General features: G+C 39.6%; 1 protein-coding gene across 1 annotated transcript in view; it reads right to left on the reverse strand.

Annotated features, from left to right (window-relative positions):
* Positions 1-15,964, reverse strand: part of LOC106873759 (mitochondrial import inner membrane translocase subunit TIM50) — a 36,745-nt gene extending 20,781 nt beyond the window's left edge. Inside the window, exons 1-6 of the mRNA XM_014921261.2 lie at positions 15,485-15,964; positions 14,434-14,465; positions 10,530-10,551; positions 7,394-7,452; positions 6,160-6,279; positions 2,891-2,998 (exon numbers count right to left, since the gene is read on the reverse strand). Of these exons, the coding sequence (XP_014776747.1) occupies positions 2,891-2,998; positions 6,160-6,279; positions 7,394-7,452; positions 10,530-10,551; positions 14,434-14,465; positions 15,485-15,935 (792 nt within the window). The 5' untranslated portion in view covers positions 15,936-15,964. The remainder of the gene's footprint in view (positions 1-2,890; positions 2,999-6,159; positions 6,280-7,393; positions 7,453-10,529; positions 10,552-14,433; positions 14,466-15,484) is intronic.
* Between the last annotated feature and the right edge of the window lie 5,993 nt (positions 15,965-21,957).

Genomic DNA, 21,957 nt, shown 5'->3' on the forward strand with positions numbered 1-21,957 from the left:
GAGGGTTCCAGTTGATCTGATCAACAGAACAGCCTGCTCATGAAATTAGCGTGCAAGTGGCTGAGCACTCCACAGACACATGTACCCTTAACGTAGTTCTCGAGGATATTCAGCGTTACACAGTGTGACAAGGCTGACCCTTTGCATTACAGGTACAACAGAAACAGGAAGTAAGAGTGAGAGAAGGTTGTGGTGAAAGAGTACAGCAGGGTTCGCCACCATCCCCTGCCGGAGCCTCGTGGAGCTTTAAGTGTTTTCGCTCAATAAACATTCACAATGCCCGGTCTGGGAATTGAAACCACGATCCTATGACCGCGAATCCGCTGCCCTAACCACTGGGCCATTGCGCCTCCACTACTGTCAAATGTAAATCATGTATATAATTCTTCATCTCTTAAATATAGAAGTGTACCTTTCAACTTCCTGTGATTTCTCATCTCTCCCTCGCAGTCAAACACGCTGCTACTTATATGAGTTCGGCTAGTCCATTCTCACAGGGGGTGTCATGATTCTTGCCATAACAACATAAGGGATACTTTATGGAGGAGTTAAGTTTGATTCTCAGTCGCAAGGTCCCACGTCTGTCTCACAACACATCACCCCAGACATTTGTATCTTTCATCAAAGCCACAGAATGACCCAAGCCTTCAGAAAGTAATTAAATGGAAACTTTACAGAAGCCCATTAAATCAGATGTATCCATAATTCAATGGACCAATTTGTCACAGACAGCATCACGCTAATTATGTTTGAAGATATAAATGATGTTGATGATGTATAAGTATTTACAGAACATTCTGGCATCATTTATATTACAAACACATTGTGTTGGTCACTCTTTACCATCCTCCATATGGAAATCCCAGTCATCAAAGTTGATGCAAAATCCATTCATTCGAGACTGTACTGCCTGATTAGCAGTCATGCCAGTGGAATGTTAAAAGCATATCCAAGTATGATCATTGTCAGGGCCGCAGATTGGCCCCTGTGTCGGTGGCATGTAAAAAGCACCATTTGAGCGTGATCGTCGATAGCGCCGCCTTACCGGCACATGGAAAACAACATTCGAGCGTGGTCAATGCCAGTGCTGCTAGACTGGTTCCTGTGCTGGTAGCATGCAAAAAAACACCTTTTGAGCGTGGCCATTGCCAGTACCGTGTGACTGGCCCTCGTACCAGTGGCACATAAAAGCACCCACTACACTCTCAGAGTGGTTGGCGTTAGGAAAGGCATCCAGCTGTAGAAACATTACCAGATCAGAATGGAGAATGGTGCAGCCTTCTGGCTCGCCAGTCCTCAGTCAAACCGTCCAACCCATACCAGCATGGAAAGCGGACGTTAAACGACGATGATGATGATCATCACTTAACGTCCGTTTTCCATGCTGGTATGGGTTGGACGGTTTGAAGGAGCTGGCAAGGTGGGAGGGCTGCACCAGACTCATTTGTCTGTTTCGGCAGGGTTTCTATGGCTGGGTGCCCTTCCTAACGCCAATCGCTTTACAGAGTGTACTAAGTGATTTTTACATGGCACCAACAATGTGCCTTTTATGTGACACCAGCAGGGGTCACCAAGTAACTTGCAAAACAAAAACCTCAGCTGAGAAACTTTGAAGGGCAAAAAATAAATTTAAAAAAGACAATCTAGCAACACTGATGACCATGTGGCTGAACTGGTCAGATAAATATATTTGCCACACATCTCCAACTTAGAAAATCAGTATAATTATTATTATACAATATAATCAGTTTTCGAAAGATTTCACACAAGCAAACACACACACAAAAAAAAAAAAAACGTAGAAATCATGTTCTAAGGGAAATAACTCTTATATTCCTTGAAACTATTTTACTAAATTTAAGAGGCGTGAGGTACCATCATCATTTTTTATTATTCCATGCTTAATGAGATGAACAAAACATATCCGGTAGATTTGTTGGTTCATCTCGTTTCTTTCGATTCTTCCTATTCAATGCCCACCTTTCATTATCATTCAATATCACTCTTCGTAGTCAAACACCACCCAATATATCACAAGCATGGCTGTGCGCTTACAGAGTTTGCCTTCAGGGTCAGCCACACTGCACTTCACCTTGAGCAAGCATCTTCTGCTGTAGACCTGGGCTGACCTTGCCTTCATGTGCAAGGTCCCAACTACTATGGTCTGACTAATAAGACTCTTCCTTAGCCTATCCTATCTATGTTATTAATCAGCTAATACTCCCTACCACAATTGGTTCTGCCTGACTGGTCGTAAGTCGGCCTATAGGCCTACATAGCTTTGTTCTATATTTTTACATTCTTAAGGTAAATTCTCAGGTAAAAGTCACACAAAGCATTCTGTATTATACTATTATACTGGAGTTAGTAAAATTCACAGAGTCTCAAGCAGTCGTCTTATAAACAAATACGAGGTTGCTTCAAGGTGTCCGCGGCAGGATAGTCACCCAAAACAGTGGCAATCGAAAACCAAACCTAGGGGAAGAGTTTTTTAGCCAGACATCATCTGTAGACGGAGTTAATTTCTAAGAAATTAAACCCATTAGATTTCAACTGGATTATTTATTATTGCTGCTGGGAGCTGGCATACCAATCGTTGTAAAACCGATCGGTCATAAGTCAGATAGGTCACAAGTTGACGATGACCTGAACTTCAACCTACACACTCAAACCAATGAGGGAACCTCTATGCACTCACTTGACCTGAACAACAACAACAACCAGTATAACATTGTTGATTCACCAATCATTCACTGCTTTTGGTACCAGACATATTCTCAATCATTTGCACTTGTTTTGTCATTTAAACAGACTCACAGGACCATTCCTCTCTACCAGATTATTACTCAAACATTCCTCAACACCAAAATTATCAAAAGTATTAACTTACATATCCTTGTTCTGAAGTATAAATTACGATTTCAAATAAAGGCGGACCAACTTGTTTTAATAAATAATCTATACCAGGTCGCTTTTTAAATCTCCAGCCAGTGCCATACTGCAAGAAGAAAAAGACAAGAATAAAAGACATCATGGAAAAAGAAATTCTAAGCAATCATTTGAGTTTGACTTGAGACCCCCCCCCCTTGGTCATGAATGACCATGGGATTGCACCTAGAAAGTTACCTTCCAAGGCACAAATTCGGGCAAGGTTGTTTATGGAAGACCCGCAGTGGCCCATGCATACCAGCCTCTCCACACCACTGGTGTTATCCAAGGGAAAGGCCAAGGGGCCGATACAGCTTGGCACCAGATTGTAAGCTCGATGCTCTAACCATTGAGCCATGTGCCTTCACTAAACAATCATAACTTACAGTAAAACATTTCATTAGTTCTATCATATTTAATGTAAATTAAACCAATTCAGTTACATGATTAATTAAATCATCATCCTTTAATGTTTGGTATTCATGCTGATATGGGTTTGATGGTTTGGTAGGAGCTGGCAAGCCAGAAAGGGATGCACTGGGCCCCAAACATCAATTTTGGCATGGTTTCTATGACTGGATGCTCTACCTTATACCAACCACTTTACAGAATGTACTGAGGTGCTTTTTGCATTGCACTGGCACAGGTACCTTTCACACAGAACCGGTACAGGTGTATTTACATGGTGCCAGCACAGGTGCATTCTATGTGGTGCCTGCACAAGCGCTTTTACATGGCACTGACCCAGGTGCTTTTTAAGCAAACTAAAGGACTTCATACTAAAACAAGTTCTGATCCAAATATATATCATCATCATCATAGTTTAACGTCCGCCTTCCATGCTAGCATGGGTTGGACGATTTGACTGAGGATTGGCGAACCAGATGGCAACACCAGCCTCCAATCTGATTTGGCAGAGTTTCTACAGCTGGATGCCCTTCCTAATGCCAACCACTCCGAGAGTGTAGTGGGTGCTTTTATGTGCCACCGGCACGAAGGCCAGTCATACGGTACTGACAATGGCCACGAGATATAAAATGGAATTACTTTTACATAGAGAATTATGCAACTACTACCCTCCATAGTAAGAATTATATCACAACTTCCCAGTATAGTTAGTAAGGATTGTATAAGAAGTACTCTTCAATGTAAGCAACAATTATATAGCATTTACTCTGCAGAGTAAGAAATGTATAGGAATCACTCAACTTCCGTGTTTCATTGAAGAGGGGACACAGGAGTAGAAATTCATGGTCACCATCTGCACTAGAAATCTGATATATCTATGAAACACAGTTCTATATTTAAGAGATGAGGAATTGTTTACATTTGACGGATATTTGTCCTCATCTAAATGTAAATTATGTAAATCTATAAAACAGCATAAAAGTTTAGTAATGTTAATTTTAATGCCATCTGTATAAAAGAGGTGACCAGTGGGGGTCAGCAGAATACTACTTGGATAAAGAGCTTGGCTTGATCAACCTTAGTTGGGTGGCCTCAATAAGGACGTTAGTCATAAGACTTGAAACAACCAGTGGCCTCAGGCTACTACAACACCAGCCTGTCCTCTGAATTAAGGGATCATGCTAAAACTGCACTGGATCTAGATTATTGGATGCAGAATATTTTAGTTAACCACAATACTCTCAAGAAGATTTTCATGGAAAAATAAATAACATTAAAGTAATATTAGACATTGAGCATCTTTTTTCTTACATTAATACTTTTAGTTAGTTTATTAATATAGGAAGCATTAAAAGTTAACCCTAACCCTAACAACTGTTCTGCATGGGATGGCAACTCTGAACTGTTTACTCCCTAACCGCTTCTTCTATTCTCCAACATCAAGCAGAGAACATTTAGTGATTCCCCCATCACTATTTACTAAGTACAGTATAAACTGTTTTGCTTATGAAATGGTAAGACCAAAACATGTCAGAGGTTGTCTCCCATGTGTCGCAAACTTATGAAATTTATCCTTAACCAAAATCGGTTTCTCCTCACCAAATAATTATTTCCAGTTAGTTTTTTGTTTTTCTTACTTTAAAGCTCATTATATTAAATATTTTAGCATTAACTCAATTAGTTTTGATAGAGACAGCGTTTCTGAATTATTGATGTTCCTTACTAATGTTATTGACAATGAAGAACTCTGGTTAACACCTCTCTTGAAACTTTCGGCATTCTCTATAGTGAGGAGTGAGGAGAGAAATTCTTTAGTTTATGTGAAGAAAGAAAATTATGCTTACCCCCCTAACAACCTGCAGACATTGTCTGGAGAGGAGAAACTGATCTACTACACATGCCCTAATCAAAAAACAGGATGAGAACATTTGAGAGGCAAAATGTCTCACTAACAGATAGAATACAGTATTAGCAACAGACAATTACGTGGTGTTAGTAACAATACAGTACTATCATCTGACAATGATAGTGTTAGCAGCAGAAAAATGGTATGTGTTAGCAACGGGGGGTGGGGTTGGAGCAGAGTTAGCAACATGCAACAATGCAGTGCTAGCAATAGGCAGTAGTATAGTGTAAGCAACAGAGAAAAGCAGTATTAGTAAGAGACAGCAATGCAATACAGTACAATACAGTGTCAGAAACAGGTAGTATTTGGTGTTAGCAACAGGCACTGCTTATTGGCATTGGCAACAGGCACTGCTTGCCGTTAGCAACAGGTGCTGCCTGGCATTAGGAACAGGCCTGCCCAGTGCTAACAGCAGGTGCTGCCCGGCGGTAGCAACAGGTACTGGTCGGCGCTAGCAACAGGTACTGGTCGCCGCTAGCAACAGGTACTGGTTGGCACTAGTATCAGGCGTTTCCTGGCATTAGCAGCAGTCAGTGCTCCATGTTAGCAACAAATGCTGCTTGTCGTTAGCAACAGGCACTGCCCTGCATTAGCAACAGGCACTATTCAGTGTTAACAACAAGCACTGCTCAATGTTAGCAACAGGCACAAAGCAGTGTTAGCAACAGAATACTAACTGTCAACTTGTCTTATACTCTAATAAATTTGAATATGAGAAGGGGAAGGAATGTTTGTGATTATTTTATCATCAAGTCTATAACTGGTATCTATTTTATCAACCATGAAGGGCCGAAGTGCACAGTAAGCCCTCAATGAAATTCAAACTTTAAAATAGTAAAGTAGATTGATCTATTTTAACACCAGTTTCTTTGTTACAACAATGAACAACATGTAATAATAATAAAAACAATACTTACCGTCCAGTCAGGGTGTACAAGGACACCGGTCATTTCTATAACTAAAGTATAAGGTGGCTGAGCATAGGGGTAGTGCAAAGGGTCAGGCAGTAATTTTTCTCGAGAAGGGTCTTTTAGCATCTGAATAAAGAAAATAAATTCTTTTTAAAAAATCATGAAAATAATTATAAAAATAAAAGGAAGTTGATTTTCTACTTCAGAGATGAGGACTCATTACTGGATAAAAGTTGAACCTGGCTGTTATAAGAATCATTATTTTGGGACTAAACGATAATAATAATTCTCGTTAAGACAGATGTAATAGACCAATTGGAAGACTGAACAACAATGTTTAAGAGAAATCAGACCAGCATGGAAAGAGGGATATATGATGATGATGATGATGATGATGATGATGATGATGTTGTAATTAAAGTATTCTCAGCAAAGAACCACATAATTAACCAAACTTAACATAAAAGTAGTTTTCAGTATATCAAAAGATGAAGATTTTATCATTTTCCCATTCTAACATTGTCCTTCATCATCATCATTTAATGTCTGCCTCCTTCCATGCTGGCACAGGTCACGATGGTTTGACACAGAACCAACAAGCTGCTGGGATGCGTCAGGCTCCAACGTCATCTTTGGTATGGTTCCTATGGCTTGATGCCTTTCTTAACACTAATCACTTTACAGAATGTACAGGATATTTTTCTCATGCCACCAACACTAGTGAGGTTGCCATGTAACTTGTGCTGGTGGCACGTTAGAAAACATTCGAGCGAGGTCGTTGCCAGTGCTGCTGGACTGGTTCCTGTGCAGGTGGCACATAAAAAACACCATTTTGAGTGTGACCGTTGCCAGTACCGTCTGACCGGCCCTTGTGCCGGTGGCACGTAAATGCACCCTCTACACTCTCGAAGTGGTTGGCGTTAGGAAGAGCATCCAGCTGTAGAAACATTGCCAGATCAGATTGGAGCCTGGAGCAGCCACTGGCTCTCCAGACCTCAGTCAAACCGTCCAACCAATATAAGCATGGAAGACGGATGTTAAACAATGACGATGATGATGATGATGTGGCACATTCTAGCACTGCCCACACAACAATGAACTGAGACAATCTATGATGTTATCTATTTTTTGTTGAATGTGTCTAGCTAGCAACAGTTGAAAGTCAGTCTTAACAACGGAAGAAAAGCAGCCACCTGAGTGAAGTGTAATTTTGCAATAAACCTTAAGCAGCTGTACTTACCTGTTTGTATTGACGAAATTCCTTTAACGCTCTCTTTAAATAAGCTTGGACAAACCATACTGGAAAATATATTACATGACAATCATTAACAAATTAGACAAAACAATCATTAGTTAATTAGATAAAAACCAAAGTACATCACATTACAATAATTAGCTAATTAGATGTCAACCAAATATCTAACAAAAGCTGGACAACATGTTGTCCATACAGATACGAGACACTGGACAACTCTGTGTTTATAAATGCCAAGACTGCTGTACAGGACATGTTGTTGGCACTCTGTCGCTTACGATGTCGAGGATTCCAGTTGATCCGATCAACGGAACAGCCTGCTCGTGAAATTAACGTGCAAGTGGCTGAGCACTCCACAGACAGGTGTACCCTTAACGTAGTTCTCGGGGAGATTCAGCGTGACACAGTGTGACAAGGCTGACCCTTTGAATTACAGGCACAACAGAAACAGGAAGAAAGAGCGAGAGAAAGTTGTGGTGGAAGAGTACAGCAGGATTCGCCACCATCCCCTGCCTTGTGGAGCTTTAGGTGTTTTTGCTCAATAAACACTCACAACGCCCGGTCTGGGAATCGAAACCGCGATCCTATGACCGCGAGTCCGCTGCCCTAACCACTGGACCATTGCACCTCCACTGTACAGGACATAATATGATGGGAACATCTATCTTTGATGGCCACATTTTACAAAATTTAAACTTAAACTGCTATTTTTGCCAACACAAACCATCAGACTGGTATTTTTCCTGTTATCCCTGATAATACCAGTCATATTAGGGGTCACATATTCAAGATGGATATGAAACTGATGTATATCTGTGTTCATTTGAGAAGGGGTAGCAGAGGGGGCTACATTTACATTACTTAATTTTTCTTTTTGTTGTGTTTTCCTCTTTAAAGCAAATAGCCATTAGTAAATCTCAGGACACGAGGCACAAAAATTCAGAATTTCATAGCTCTGCAGCAAGTGTTGTTGTTTACAATGCTGCTACAATGGACAGACACTTATAACTAGCTCCCAGTGAAAATATCTTAACAACAACACATTTTGGAGAAGAGCAAAACAGAAATAATAACTGCAAAACATTCCATTACCAAATGGCCTTTTCTGAAATGATTCCATGAAATTCATTTTTGTATAATCTTGCCTCCACCTCATCCCACTCTCTTTTGCAACCTCCTCTATCTCTCCCAACTGATGGTTCCTTGTTCATCCCCCCTTCAACTCTATCCCTTCTGGTAGTCTGCCACCCCATACAGTCTTGCAAGCCAATTCTTGTGCTTTGTGGGACGATATACCTCACCACACAGACATATATATATATCTAGGCACAGGTGTGGCTGTGTGGTAAGAAGCTAGCTTCCCAACCACATGGTTCTGGGTTCAGTCCCACTGTGTAGCATCTTGGGCAAGTGTCTTCTCCTATAGCCTTGGCCCAACCAAAGCTTTGTAAGTGGATTTGGTAAATGGAAACTGAAAGAAGCCCATTGATTATATTTATGTATATATCAATGTATGTGTGTCTGTGTTTGTCCCCTATCACCAATTGACAAATGGTGCTGGTGTGTTTACATCCCTGTAACTTAGTGGTTCAGTAAAAAGAGACCGATACAATAAGTACCAGCTTAAAAATGTCCTTGGGTCAATTTGTTCAACTGAAACCCTTCAAGGTGGCGCCCCAGCATGGCCACAGTCAAATGACTGAAACAATATACACACACACACACATAGACAATGGACTTACTTCAGTTTCCATCTATCAAATCCACTTACAAGGTTTTGGTTAGCCCAGGGTTATACTAGGAGACACTTTCTCAAAGTGCCACACAGTGGGACTGAACCCAAGATCACGTGATTGGGAAGGAAGCTTATTACCCACACCGTCACACCTGTGCCTATTCTGCCCTGTGTATTGAATATCATCAGAAGAGCAGACAGAACCAGTAATTAATCCCAAAGCTTTAATCCCTTCTTATTGCTGCTGAACTTGTCACAGAACAACTGCTGTTCGGGTTTCCATTAAAAACCAATTTGGTCCAACTGATGCCAGAATGGAACAAGGATGATGAGGATGATGATAATGATGATGATGATGATCATTATGGCTTAAATATGAATGTGAACAAATTAGCATTGAACTCGCATCTTTTGAAGCATTTTCTGATTTGCTCAGTAATGGAAAGATGGGAAGAATAAGATGGAAGCGAGATAGAAATCCTAGATTCCTTTCACTGTAAGCAATTTGCAGCACAGTATTTGGAGACCAAATAAGATTGGTAAAACATGGCACCATAAATGATAGAGAGGCAGGAATGACAAGATGCTGGCAAGAAATATTATCATCAACATTTGGCATCTACTTTCCATGCTGGCATGGGTTGGACAGTTTCACTGGAGCTGGTAAGCTGGAAGGATGCACCAGGCTCCAGCCTGATTTGGCTTGCCCTTCCTAACATCAACCACTCCAAGAGTGTAGTCAGTTCTTTTTACATGCCACCAGCTCAGGTACCAGTTGTGTGACACCAGCATCAGTCACAACAGTCGGAGTGGTTGGCGTTAGGAAGGGCATCCAGCTGTAGAAACTCTGCCAAATCAGATTGGAGCCTGGTGCAGCCATCTGGTTTCACCAGTCCTCAGTCAAATCATCCAACCCATGCTAGAATGGAAAGCGGACGTTAAACGATATATATATATCTCCGTGTCATGCGAATTGGCACATATGCATACCCTGGTGGCATGTAAAAAGCACCCATTACACTCTCAGAGTGGTTGGCATTAGGAAGGGCATCCAGCTGTAGAAACTCTGCCAAATCAGATTGGAGCCTGGTGCAGCCTTCCAGCTCAGTTAAATCATCCAACCCATGTCAGCATAGACAATGGACATTAAATGAGGATGATGATGATAAAATGATGATGATACTAGTGAAATGATTCACATGCATAACAGGTGAACACAAAATATAGACAATAGGTGAGGGTAGATGTGGAAGATTTTAATTCAGAACTTATGAAAACAAGACATTTGTACTCAGAGTCAGAGCTGGTTTCAGCTGGGTTGATAACGAAGGGGTTAATAAATTAATAAATTCATTTAGACATGGACAAACAAAATCATCAACTTACAGTCAGAAAATTCATCTTTGAACTGGAAAAAATAAATAAATAAATGATAAGTTTCTCTGTTTTAATTATAAAAGCAAAGTTGCAAATAAACAACGAGAATAGGGAAAGTAAAATACATTTTAATGTTTTGGTTCAATTTTATAATAGAATATACAGGAATTCATGAACCTGAACGCTAGTTAGGACAGTGGATTTATAAATAACATAGGTGCAGGTATGGCTGTAGAGTAAGAAGCTTGCTTCCCAACAATATGGTTCTGGGTTCAGTCCCACCGTGTGGCACCTTGGGCAAGTGTCTTCTATAGCCTCGGGCTGACCAAAGCCTTGTGAGTGGATTTGGTAGACGGAAACTGAAAGAAGCCCATCATATATATACATATTATATATATATTATATATATATATATATATATATATGGATATATTTATATGTGTGTGTGTGTCTGTCCCCTACATCATCACTTGACAACCGATGTTGGCATATTAACGTCCCGGTAACATAGCGGTTCAGCAAAAGAGACCGATAGAATAAGTCCTAGGCTAACAAAGAGTGTAGTGGGTGCTTTTTTACGTGCCACTGGCATCGACCACACTCGAATGGTGAAGGCTGTAAGATATGACATGAACAGCTGCAACAGAGACTACAGGCTGTAACCAGTAGGAAGGGACACAACAGGTGTTCTGACTGCATCTGCACACCAGAATTCATCCCCACATCTATGAACAGAGCTTTAGGCTCATTTCAATGTAGAAGGCCATGGGTGAGGCAGCAGGATTCAGCTCCTTGCCCTAACTCCAGAAAGAGTCAGAAGCGGTTGTTGGAGAATTTCTATGACTTCACCAGCCCCAGTTTTTGGCCACCTAACCCCCGCAATTATAATCCTATGGATTACTAAGTGTGGGGCATGGTTGAGAAAGACACTAACCACTCTGCTTGAAACACCAAGGCTGAACTGGTGGCTAAAATCAAGGAGGTCTTTCAAAGATCTTCCCAATGATACAGAGAGAATTACTCGCATCAGGTTTTTGGCATTAGGAAGGGCATCCAGCTGTAGAAACTCTGCCAAATTAGATTGGAGCCTGGTGTTGCCATCCGGTTTCACCAGTCCTCAGTCAAATCGTCCAACCCATGCCAGCATGGAAAGCGGACGTTAAACGATGATGATGATGATGATGAGGTTCTGAAGCTACTTGAAGACGATGGATGGATGCTGAGGCTGGTTACCTTGAGTAAACTATTATCACCCAGCCAGAGTTTTGTTGATATTTTTTCAAAATACTTTTATTTTTGGAAGGGATGTTGGGTTTTCCTTTTAAGCAAACTGTTAAATCTAGTCTGAATCCCCTGGATGGCATAAAATAGTCTTGGGTGTGTTGTAAGATAGAGCTGCCTGACTGGCTCCTGTGCCAGTGGCATGTAAAAAGCACCATTCAGGCATGATCGATGCCAGTACCACCTGACTGGACCCCTTGCCAGTGGCACGTAAAAAGCACCATTTCAGTGTGGTTGATGCCAGGGCTTCTTGACTGGCCTCCATGCCAATGGCATGTAAAAAAGCACCCACTACACTCTAGGAGTGGTTGGCATTAGGAATGGCATCCAGCTGTAGAAACTCTGCCAAATCAGATTGGAGCCTGGTGCAGCCATCTGGTTTGCCGGTCCTCAGTCAAACTGTCCAACCCATGCCAGCATGGAAAGCGGATGTTAAACGATGATGATGAATGGCAAGACTGGAATGTCTTTGAACAAAGGTCTACTTGACATGGAGCTAAACAACAAGAAAACACTACCTCAAAAGTTGTGGTGGTGATTCAATTCCAGGTTAACCTTCATTGAGCAAACCTATGATCAAAGGTATTCCAGCCATGACCATTCCATTTTTTCCCCTCAGTGTATCCAGGAATACAACCTGATGTGTCGGATCCTGTTTAAGATGGTGAGGTTTCATTTGAGGAAGATTTAACAGCTTTTTCTAGAAGGTCAAATGACTGTATTGGAGCTAACATCACTGATGTATACTCATCATTGTTTTAATGTTGACTTTCCTTCCCATACTCAGATGGGTTGGTCACAATTCCCTGAGGCAGATTTTCAAGAGGGATTCCCTTGTTGCTGACCTTCACTGGTTTCCAAGCAAGGTAAAATCCCCACCCCGTGGAGGCGCAATGGCCCAGTGGTTAGGGCAGCGGACTCGCGGTCATAGGATCGCAGTTTCGATTCCCAGACCGGGCGTTGTGAGTGTTTATTGAGCGAAAACACCTAAAGCTCCACGAGGCTCCGGCAGGGGATGGTGGCGAACCCTGCTGTACTCTTTCACCACAACTTTCTCTCACTCTTACTTCCTGTTTCTGTTGTGCCTGTAATTCAAAGGGTCAGCCTTGTCACACTGTGTCACGTTGAATATCCTCGAGAACTACGTTAAGGGTACACGTGTCTGTGGAGTGCTCAGCCACTTGCACGTTAATTTCACGAGCAGGCTGTTCCGTTGATCAGATCTAGTGGAACCCTCGACGTCGTAAGCGACGGAGTGCCAACAACAAACAATATTTCCCCCATCAGGTTTGCTTCAGTTTCCATCTACCAAATCCACTCCCAAGATTTTCTGTGCCTTTTACAGGACCATAGAGAACACTTGCCCAAGGTGTCAATCAGTGGGACTGAACTTGAAACATGAGGAAGGGGAACAAACTTTTTAACCATACGCCCAGACCTATAATAGTAAAATATCGCCGAGGTGGAATCCCTCAGCAGACCCACGAATATGACAGTGTTTCACATTTGGAATATAAGGAATTGGAAAACTTCAATCAATAGAGATTATCCAAGGAATCTGAAGGCAAAACATCCCTCTCGGGCTTTCAATCATGCCATGTCCAAAGTGGCTGAGGGAACAAGTTACGTAACAGTTGGCATTAATACATTCTTTGACACTGGCCGTTTTGCCTTTTCTCAAATATTACTCTCTGCTAAATTCTCTACCAATAAACAATTCTATTGACTCAAAATTTATTATTATTATTATTATACAATATTTAATATATTTTCAGGGCACTTTTTTTTTTTTCTCATGTTTTGGCCAGAAGGGCAGTCCCTATGATCTTTCACGGGGTCTCCAAGACGGATGGAGAAAAAGGGATAGGCGGTATTCTCAGTCCAGAGAGATGGCCTGAATGTTAGTGCTTGCAACAGAATGGTCTATGATAAAGACATCCAAAGTCTATATGATGGTATAAAACCGGTTAACGGATTAAGTGTACGGTAGAGATGGACTATATGTAATCTGAACCTTTCCCCCCCCTTGTTTTTTGGGGTTTTTTTTACGGAATCCCACGTTTTAGGCTATGGAGATTCCGATTCTGAAAAAATTTTTTCAAAAATCTCAATTTCAAAATTTCGATCCCCTCCCCGGTTTTATATAGATCCACAGGGTAAACCTAACCCTAACTCAAACCCTAACCCTGACTCTGACCGTAACCCTAACCCTAACCCTGACGCTAACCCTAGTTTTGTGAGATTTGGCTGTTATTTCTAGCATGTAAATAGCCTGCTTTGTGGGGGGGGGGGTGAAATTTTTCAAAAAAATTTTTTTCAGAATCGGAATCTCCATAGCCTAAAACGTGGGATTCCGTAAAAAGAAAATTAATAAATAAGGGGGGAAAAGGTTCAGATTACATATAGTCCATCTCTACCGTTAAATGTTGGGGTTAGTGATGAGATCGTGTGTTGTAATCGAAACATTTGCATCGACGTAGAATCATTAACCATTCAAAGTATTGTCGCATATCTGACTTGGTCACTTACACTATTGAACTGCAGTTAAGACAAAATTATAACAGTGTGTGTGTTAAATCAATATCATGACTCTACCACGATGTAATTGTTTGTTAGATATATGGACACTTACTTCGTTCCCTTCTGGATCCACTGCAGGGGCTCCTGCAACAAATAATATATATACATCTGTTATAATTGGGATATGTATTTGTATCCAGGTGGTTAACTTAATTATATCGTGACCAGAACATTTTTTTACAATCTCCATCATTTCAAAGCAAGAAAGCAAGTATTAAGTGAGTTTGCAAACATTTATTCTGCAAGGAACGTGTGTGTGTAATGGAATTTTTAGGCGACTAAGCATATATTGTAAATGTGTTAGCTATTATAAAAATAAACAGAAGAAACGATAATGTGCTTTAGAAACAGCGCAAAGGTTGAAAACTTCTTTATTAGGACATAATATGAAACACACATACAACACAAACGCATGACATTAAGCTCAATAAACTCACACGTACACAAGATGAAACACACAACTATTTGCTGTCTTTTTTTTTTTTCATGACTTTGTCAAAAGACGAAAGGCAGCAATCGTGTTCCTTCTCTGTGTCTGTTGGGAAAAAAATTATCCTTAGACAAGAGACTTGAACCGAATGCTTCCAACAGAGTAGACACTGTGAAAAATACGGAAGGACCAGTTGGTGATATTAAACCAAGCGATTAAGTCGACCTTTCCTTATTTCAAATAGTAGGGTGCTGTTTGAGAAATACATGGCTGCTATTTCTAGCAAGTCGAAACAACCACGTAGAGATCCTCCTGTTCGAGTATCTTTTATCACGCATGTAGCATGGATTATGTTTTCTTTGATTCCTTACTTGTAATGGTAATAACTGAAGCAAAAATTTATATGTAGACAAAATATGGCAAAAGGTAATAAATATTGATGTGCAGGGATAGAGAAGTGTAGAAATTTAATCATTAAATCAACAAAAGTGGAGCGATGAATGCGAATGACACCTATATGACCTCTCACAAGTCGACGGCGAACAAATGCAAAGAAAATATCAAATGACAGAAAAAGTAACAAATACGAGAAGACAGTAGACAGGAATAAACGATAGAGAGGCAGGTAGTAAAAGTAATCAATGCAAAGGTAAATTAAATCGCTTGTACATACCCCAAATACTAATGAGTACGCCGGTCGTCAAGGTAGCCCAACCTCCGAGCAACAGTAAACCTAACTTCCATGCATTTTTACCGGTCCATCTCGAAGATTTTTCCTTTTTAGATCCTGAAGAAGAACTGGACTGTTCTGTAGCCCCATCTTTCGAAGGTGAAGAACCTGAAGCAGCTTTGATATTGGAACTAAGGATGTCGCTTGTGAGGGAACCCAGGTCGGAAGTGCTTCTACTCCGGACACTTCGACGGTCAGGTGTATCGGCTTCTGTGCTTAAAAGTCGTTTCACATTCTCCAGACGGACACAGAGTGTGTTTAAATCATTACTGGACATTAAAGTTCTTACGATTGTGCATTTCAAACGCGATTCTGAGGTAAAATGATGAGTCAATATTGGATAGCATAGATTTATCCTCCTTGAAAGACACATGTACCTCGTGAAGGCCGCCATGTTATTAGTGGTGGGGGAATTGTGGGTAATTATATTACTCCTCCGCCACCGTCACCACCACAACGACGACGACCACCACCACCACCGCCACTGCCGGTCTTTTATGTGGAATTGTTTGAATGAGTGACTTTGGTATCGCAGGAGTTATAACCGAATCTGGATGACTAGCTCTCACAGAAATTATCATCTATAGACATTAATGAATATATATAAACACACGTTGTGTATATATATATATATATATATATATATATTACAAATAAAGGGTAAAGGATTATTAATTTATTAATAAATTAATAATTTTTATCAAGTACTTCGGTATGTAAAAACCATTATCGGTAAAGAACTTATTTAAAAGTTCTTTTAAATTTATAAACATAATTAAGGGATCAGCAACTGTTGCTTCACCACATACCGAAATTTAGAAATAGCAGTTAAAGTGCTAAAGCTCAACGTTTGATAAGTGCCAACGCACGAAACTCTTGGTCCTTGAATCACTTTATTGCTTCTGCTAAATATTAATAAAAAAGTATTTACTTATACTCATTTTTGAATTCTGTTTTTCCCTGTTTGCACCATAAAACCTGTTTATGTGTAAACACGCACACACACATACACATGTAAGTCGTTGACCTCGGTGGAATACGAAGGCAGTATATAAAAGAAGGTAACTTAATAAATAACTCAAGGATTTTGGTCTGTCGCTCCCTTGTTTCTGTCATTCTGTGGGCCTTTTGAACAAAATCATAATTATAATGACAATTTCTAATTTACGAGCAAAATCCTCAGATTTGGCAGAAAGAGATTGTCGATTACGATCGGTGCCGGTTCCTAGCAGGTATTTATTTTATAGACCCGGGAAATATGAAAGACGAAGTTGACCTTGACGCGATTTGAAATCAGAACGTAAAGCGGTGTAACAAAACACTACATGATTTCCATTTCTTCAGCGCTCTAATAATTCTACCATTCATCGTCTTTGACAACGATAAAAAAAAATTCTAATATAAACACAAAACTAAAGGTATATTCCGTAAATTCTAAGGTGACTGGGTGAAAGGTAGGTCGGCCTAGGCAGGATTTGAACTGACGACTTAAATACCTCTAGGTATTTTGTCTGCCGATCTGCCGAATCTGTTATCCTTTAGGTTTAATAAATAATGATCATTATTGAAGATTTTAAGGTTAAACAACGGCCAAACTAAAGGGTTTGACCCGAGCAGAAAAAAAAAAAAATGGTATAATAGGTGTAAAACAACTTGCTGTAAACGAATATAAAAAAAAATTCGCGAATGGGTGGGTGGGGGAGAGGACTCTGAAAATTCACATCGGCAGACCATGACCTTTAAACTCTAGTGTTTGACCCGAGCAAAAAAAAAAAATTTTTTAATAGTGTAATAGCTGTACAAGAACATGTCCTTTAAACTCCAGTGTTTGCCCAAGGTGCCATGCAGTGGGACTGTACCAGGAACCGTGTGGTTGGGAAGAATATCCATTTTCTTTAGGGAAAAAATCGGATCGTGTGAATTGTCCTGTTCCTCCCCCCTCCCACTGTTCGCCAGTAAGCGTTTTCAACCATAGTCTCGGGCTGACCAACGCGTCCTGGAGGCCGAAGGTGGCATTTCAGTCTAAAAAATTATCTACGCTATAAACGAAGATGAAAACAAAAATTTGCACACATAGTTTCAAAGAACGAAAATATTTAGACACAAACGAATTTTAAATTTTGCAGTGAAAGTAACAGCTTTTGTTGTTCTGGAATTGCTTACAAACATCTTACACGCTGCAAATTCTCTTAAATATTCAACCTTATTCTGGCCCCTATTTACAAAACTTTCCATTCTTTTTTATTTTTTTTTTATTTGATTCTTTATACAGAGAGTTCATGTTAAAATAAATTCTCTTTAACATTCGTAGATGTAGGAGTGGCTGTGTGGTAAGTAGCTTGCTTACCAACCACATGGTTCCAGGTTCAGTCTCAATGCGTGGCAACTTGGGCAAGTGTCTTCTACTATAGTCTCGGGCAGACCAAAGCCTTGTAAGTGGATTTGGTAGACGGAAACTGAAAGAAGCCCGTCGTATCTCCTTGTTTCTGTCCTTATTTCTTTCTGTGTTCCCTTCAGTTGAAGAGCATAGCTCGAAACATCAAAGACTTTCTCTATTCCTGAGCGTTAAACTAATACATCCATTTATTGTTTACACCACCTGTCTTCGTCTGTTGTTTTTTTCGTAAATTCTCCCATGTACATATATATATATGTGTGTATATGTTGACAATTCATGCTAGTGTGTTTACGTCCCCGTCACTTAGCAGTTCGGTAAAAGGAACTGATAGAATAAGTACTATGGGTCGATTTGCTCGACTAAAGGCAGTGCAGAGTAAAGCCACTTGGCACAGGTTGACCTTGATTTCTGCTGTGCATGTGCACTAAGTTATAATGTTCTTGTTCACTTCCGCTTTTTTGCAGCACTGCTTGGAAGGAAGATGTGTAGCTTGTGATTGTCGCATTGACCATAACAGAGAAAGTTGTCATTGTGTATACATATACATATTCCACTCACCCAATTTTCCCCCTCTCATGACTTTCTCATCACCCACTCATCTCATTGTCACTGATTCTGCCATCACTTGTCTAATATTGCACAATTCTAAAGCCGTAATTAAATGACAGTAGAACTACATACTTCATCATCTTTTTCTATGTTACCAGTTCCCTCTGGCACTGCCAGGAACCACTTCCTTTGTTAGCCATCCTTCATTCTTAACATTGTCCCTCTCCACTCACATTTTACATTGCTCACCCTTTGTGTTACCAATGATCTCTCCCTCTGTTGACTCACCTTTTACCCTGTGGTTTTCACTCTCCCTATGCACTCTTGAGAATTACTCACCATCCATCTCTCCTTCAAGGACAAGGAACTAGTTATTTATTTTGCACAAAAGATGGCTTCCACCAGATATGTTTTACAAAACTATGATCATTGCTGAAAAGAAAAATAGATTCAAGATGGCATTGATGACTACACATATTCCTCTCACCCTTCATATATGTGTAGTTAGAATGATAGGTTAGCAGTTGGCAATGATAGAGAGTTGAATTCTTTTAGATTCTTGAGTCAAACACCTATAAAAAAGAGTTGGAATGGATAATGCCATTTTTCTGCCTACAAGACAAATTCCCAGTAATTGGCATTTCATTCCCGAGACATTTATCTTGTTTGGTATCACAACCCCTTTTGAGTTACACAATAAATAATATTAATTAAGGAAAATTAATGAAATAACATAAAGAAAATTAAAAAATAATATTTCCAGTTTATTTGAAATGTAATAACAAAATGAATTAATGATTATTAGAATATAATTAAAACAAACATAATTGATTTAATAAAATGGACAGTGGGTAGAGTTCTTGGCACAGAATAGATAAAGGGAGTTAAAGAAATATATTATGGACAGGCAGTATGCTACATCTATTGGTAAATGTGTGTATGTCTATATATTATATATACAAACACACAGACTCTCTCTCTGTTTCTCTCTCGTGCACATACACACACACACACAATATACAAACTGAAAGAAACATTACACACAGACGTTAGCTTACATTGACATCTATGTCTGAGTGGCTAATATAGATAAATACATGCATGCACACACACACACATACACACAAAGAAGTATGAAACACATACGCATCCACGTTTTAAAGTCTTAGCAAAAATTTGTGCCTTCAGTAGATACAGGGCGAGGCATAAAGATCTTCCACATTTGAAGGAGACATCTTGTGGACGTAAACAGAAGTAGAGAGGTGAGACAGGTTTCATTTGGAAGGCTAAGATCTACCATTTTTGAAATAACTATTAATCACTCGAAAACTTCTTTCCTTTTTTAGGTTCTACCATTTTTTTGTATTCATCATTAACTATTCAAATACTTTGAGGGAGGCTGGTAAGGTCACCAGATTTAAGCCCTTGTGACTTTTTCCTTTGGGGATACATAAAGGAAACAGTTCTTCAACATTGTCCTTGAACTTTTGAGGATTTGAAAGAAAGGATTTGTGAGGAAATCAATACAAAACCACCTGAGACATAGAGTCTTGGAGAACTTCTGGGAACAACAGCATCAATTTATTTCCAACAATGGCAACTATTTGCCTAATATAGTTTAGTTTTTAAAACCCAGTAAAATAAACTGTTTTTTATGTACTTTTCAGAAACATAATTTTTTTCCTAGATGGTTGTGTTCTCTTTTTGTATTCATTTACAATGTGGGAGATCTTTATACCCCACCCTGTATATCTTGTGCAAGGGTGAAAGTTGTAAATATATGTTTGTGTGTGTATGTGATTAATTGCAGGTGTATATACACACTCACACACTCATATACACATATATATAACCATTTGTCTTAACATCCCTATTGTATTCCTGTGAAACTTGGACTTGTTATGAAAGGTATTTTAAACAGTTAGAACAATTCCACCAAAAATGCCTTCGTGATATTTTAAAAATTAAATGGAATTCTTTTACTCCAAACACAGATATCCTTGCATCTGCAGGCATCCCCTCAATTAAAGCCATGATTCTGAGGAACCAATATACTACAAACGATCGTGATATCTGAGACAATAAAAATTTACAAGACTTTCTTAAGATTAAGAGGATGATAAACAAAGCAAGATGCTTTTTTTCACAACCTTGCTACCAAGAAGCGGGGCAGTCAAGATTTACATACATACATATATACATACATACATACAAGCACAGCATATAATCAAAAGGTACACACAGGCTTCAAGTATGTATCGTTCTTGTCCTAATTTTATTTTGCCTCTTACTCTACTTTGATAAAGGGTTCGTCTAAAACAGGGGTTCTCAACTGGAGTCCATATGGACCCCAGTGGTCCATATAAGTTATTAGTGTGGGAGGGTTTCCACACATGATAAATTGAGGACCCATGGTAATTTTTCAGGAACCAAGTAAATATTTTCACAATTTTTATGCAATTCTTAATAATATTTAATCATAAAAAATACTAAAAGATTTTCTAAACATTGGATGGCTATGAGGGTCCAACCAAGTAAAATAGGAATTAACTGTAAACCTATTTTTGGGCCACCCTGTATATATATATATATATATATATATATAACGTGAGAGAGTTAGGGGTTGGGGGTTCAACCCACTAAGGGATAGTATCTATCCAGTATACTGCTGGGAGGGTACCCAATTATTGCTACACTAGTGCTATACTAGGTGCAATCAATGGGAGCGGGTAAAAGTGGAGGTTTTATATATATATATATATATGTCTCGGAGTGGTTGGTGTTAGGAAGGGCATCCAGCTGTAGAAACTCTGCCAGATCAGATCTGGTTCGCCAGTCCTCAGTCAAATCGTCCAACCAATGCTAGCATGGAAAGCGGACGTTAAATGATGATGATGATGTCTTCGACAGGCGAGTCCATCATATATATGTGTGTGTGTGTGTGTATACACAGACAGACAGACAGACAGGCAGACACACACATGTAAGGAATCAATTATTATTATATATCAGATTGAAATATATATATGTTAGAGATGGATGTAGTTTGCTCTACATCAGGTTTTCCAATGTGTATTTGTTTAATAGTTAGAATTTATAGCAAAGCTTAGGATGTGATGTCGAAGTGTATGGGTTATTGAAATGTTGATGGTGAAGAGATTTTATATTAATCAAAATGAATAAAGTGGGGGTACCAGTTGGAGAGGGGATTGAAGTTTTTGTGTGAGTTGTAAAGCAAAAGACAAATGGTAATCAGAATAACAGAGTAACAGACAAAGAAAGAAAAGAAAACTTAGAAATAGTTTGGAAAATGATAAAGAACAAAGAATTTAGTTCTTAACAGAAAGAGTGGGGAGAGGGGGTAAGGAAGTTATGTTACTGGCATTGTAGTGGTGGTGGTGGTGGTGGTGGTGGTGGTGGAGTACTTAGCTCCAAATAAAAGTGTGAATGGCTACAGAAAGGTTGCAAT

This window comes from Octopus bimaculoides, chromosome 6 (assembly GCF_001194135.2).
Source record: "Octopus bimaculoides isolate UCB-OBI-ISO-001 chromosome 6, ASM119413v2, whole genome shotgun sequence".
Lineage (NCBI taxonomy): Eukaryota > Metazoa > Mollusca > Cephalopoda > Octopoda > Octopodidae > Octopus > Octopus bimaculoides.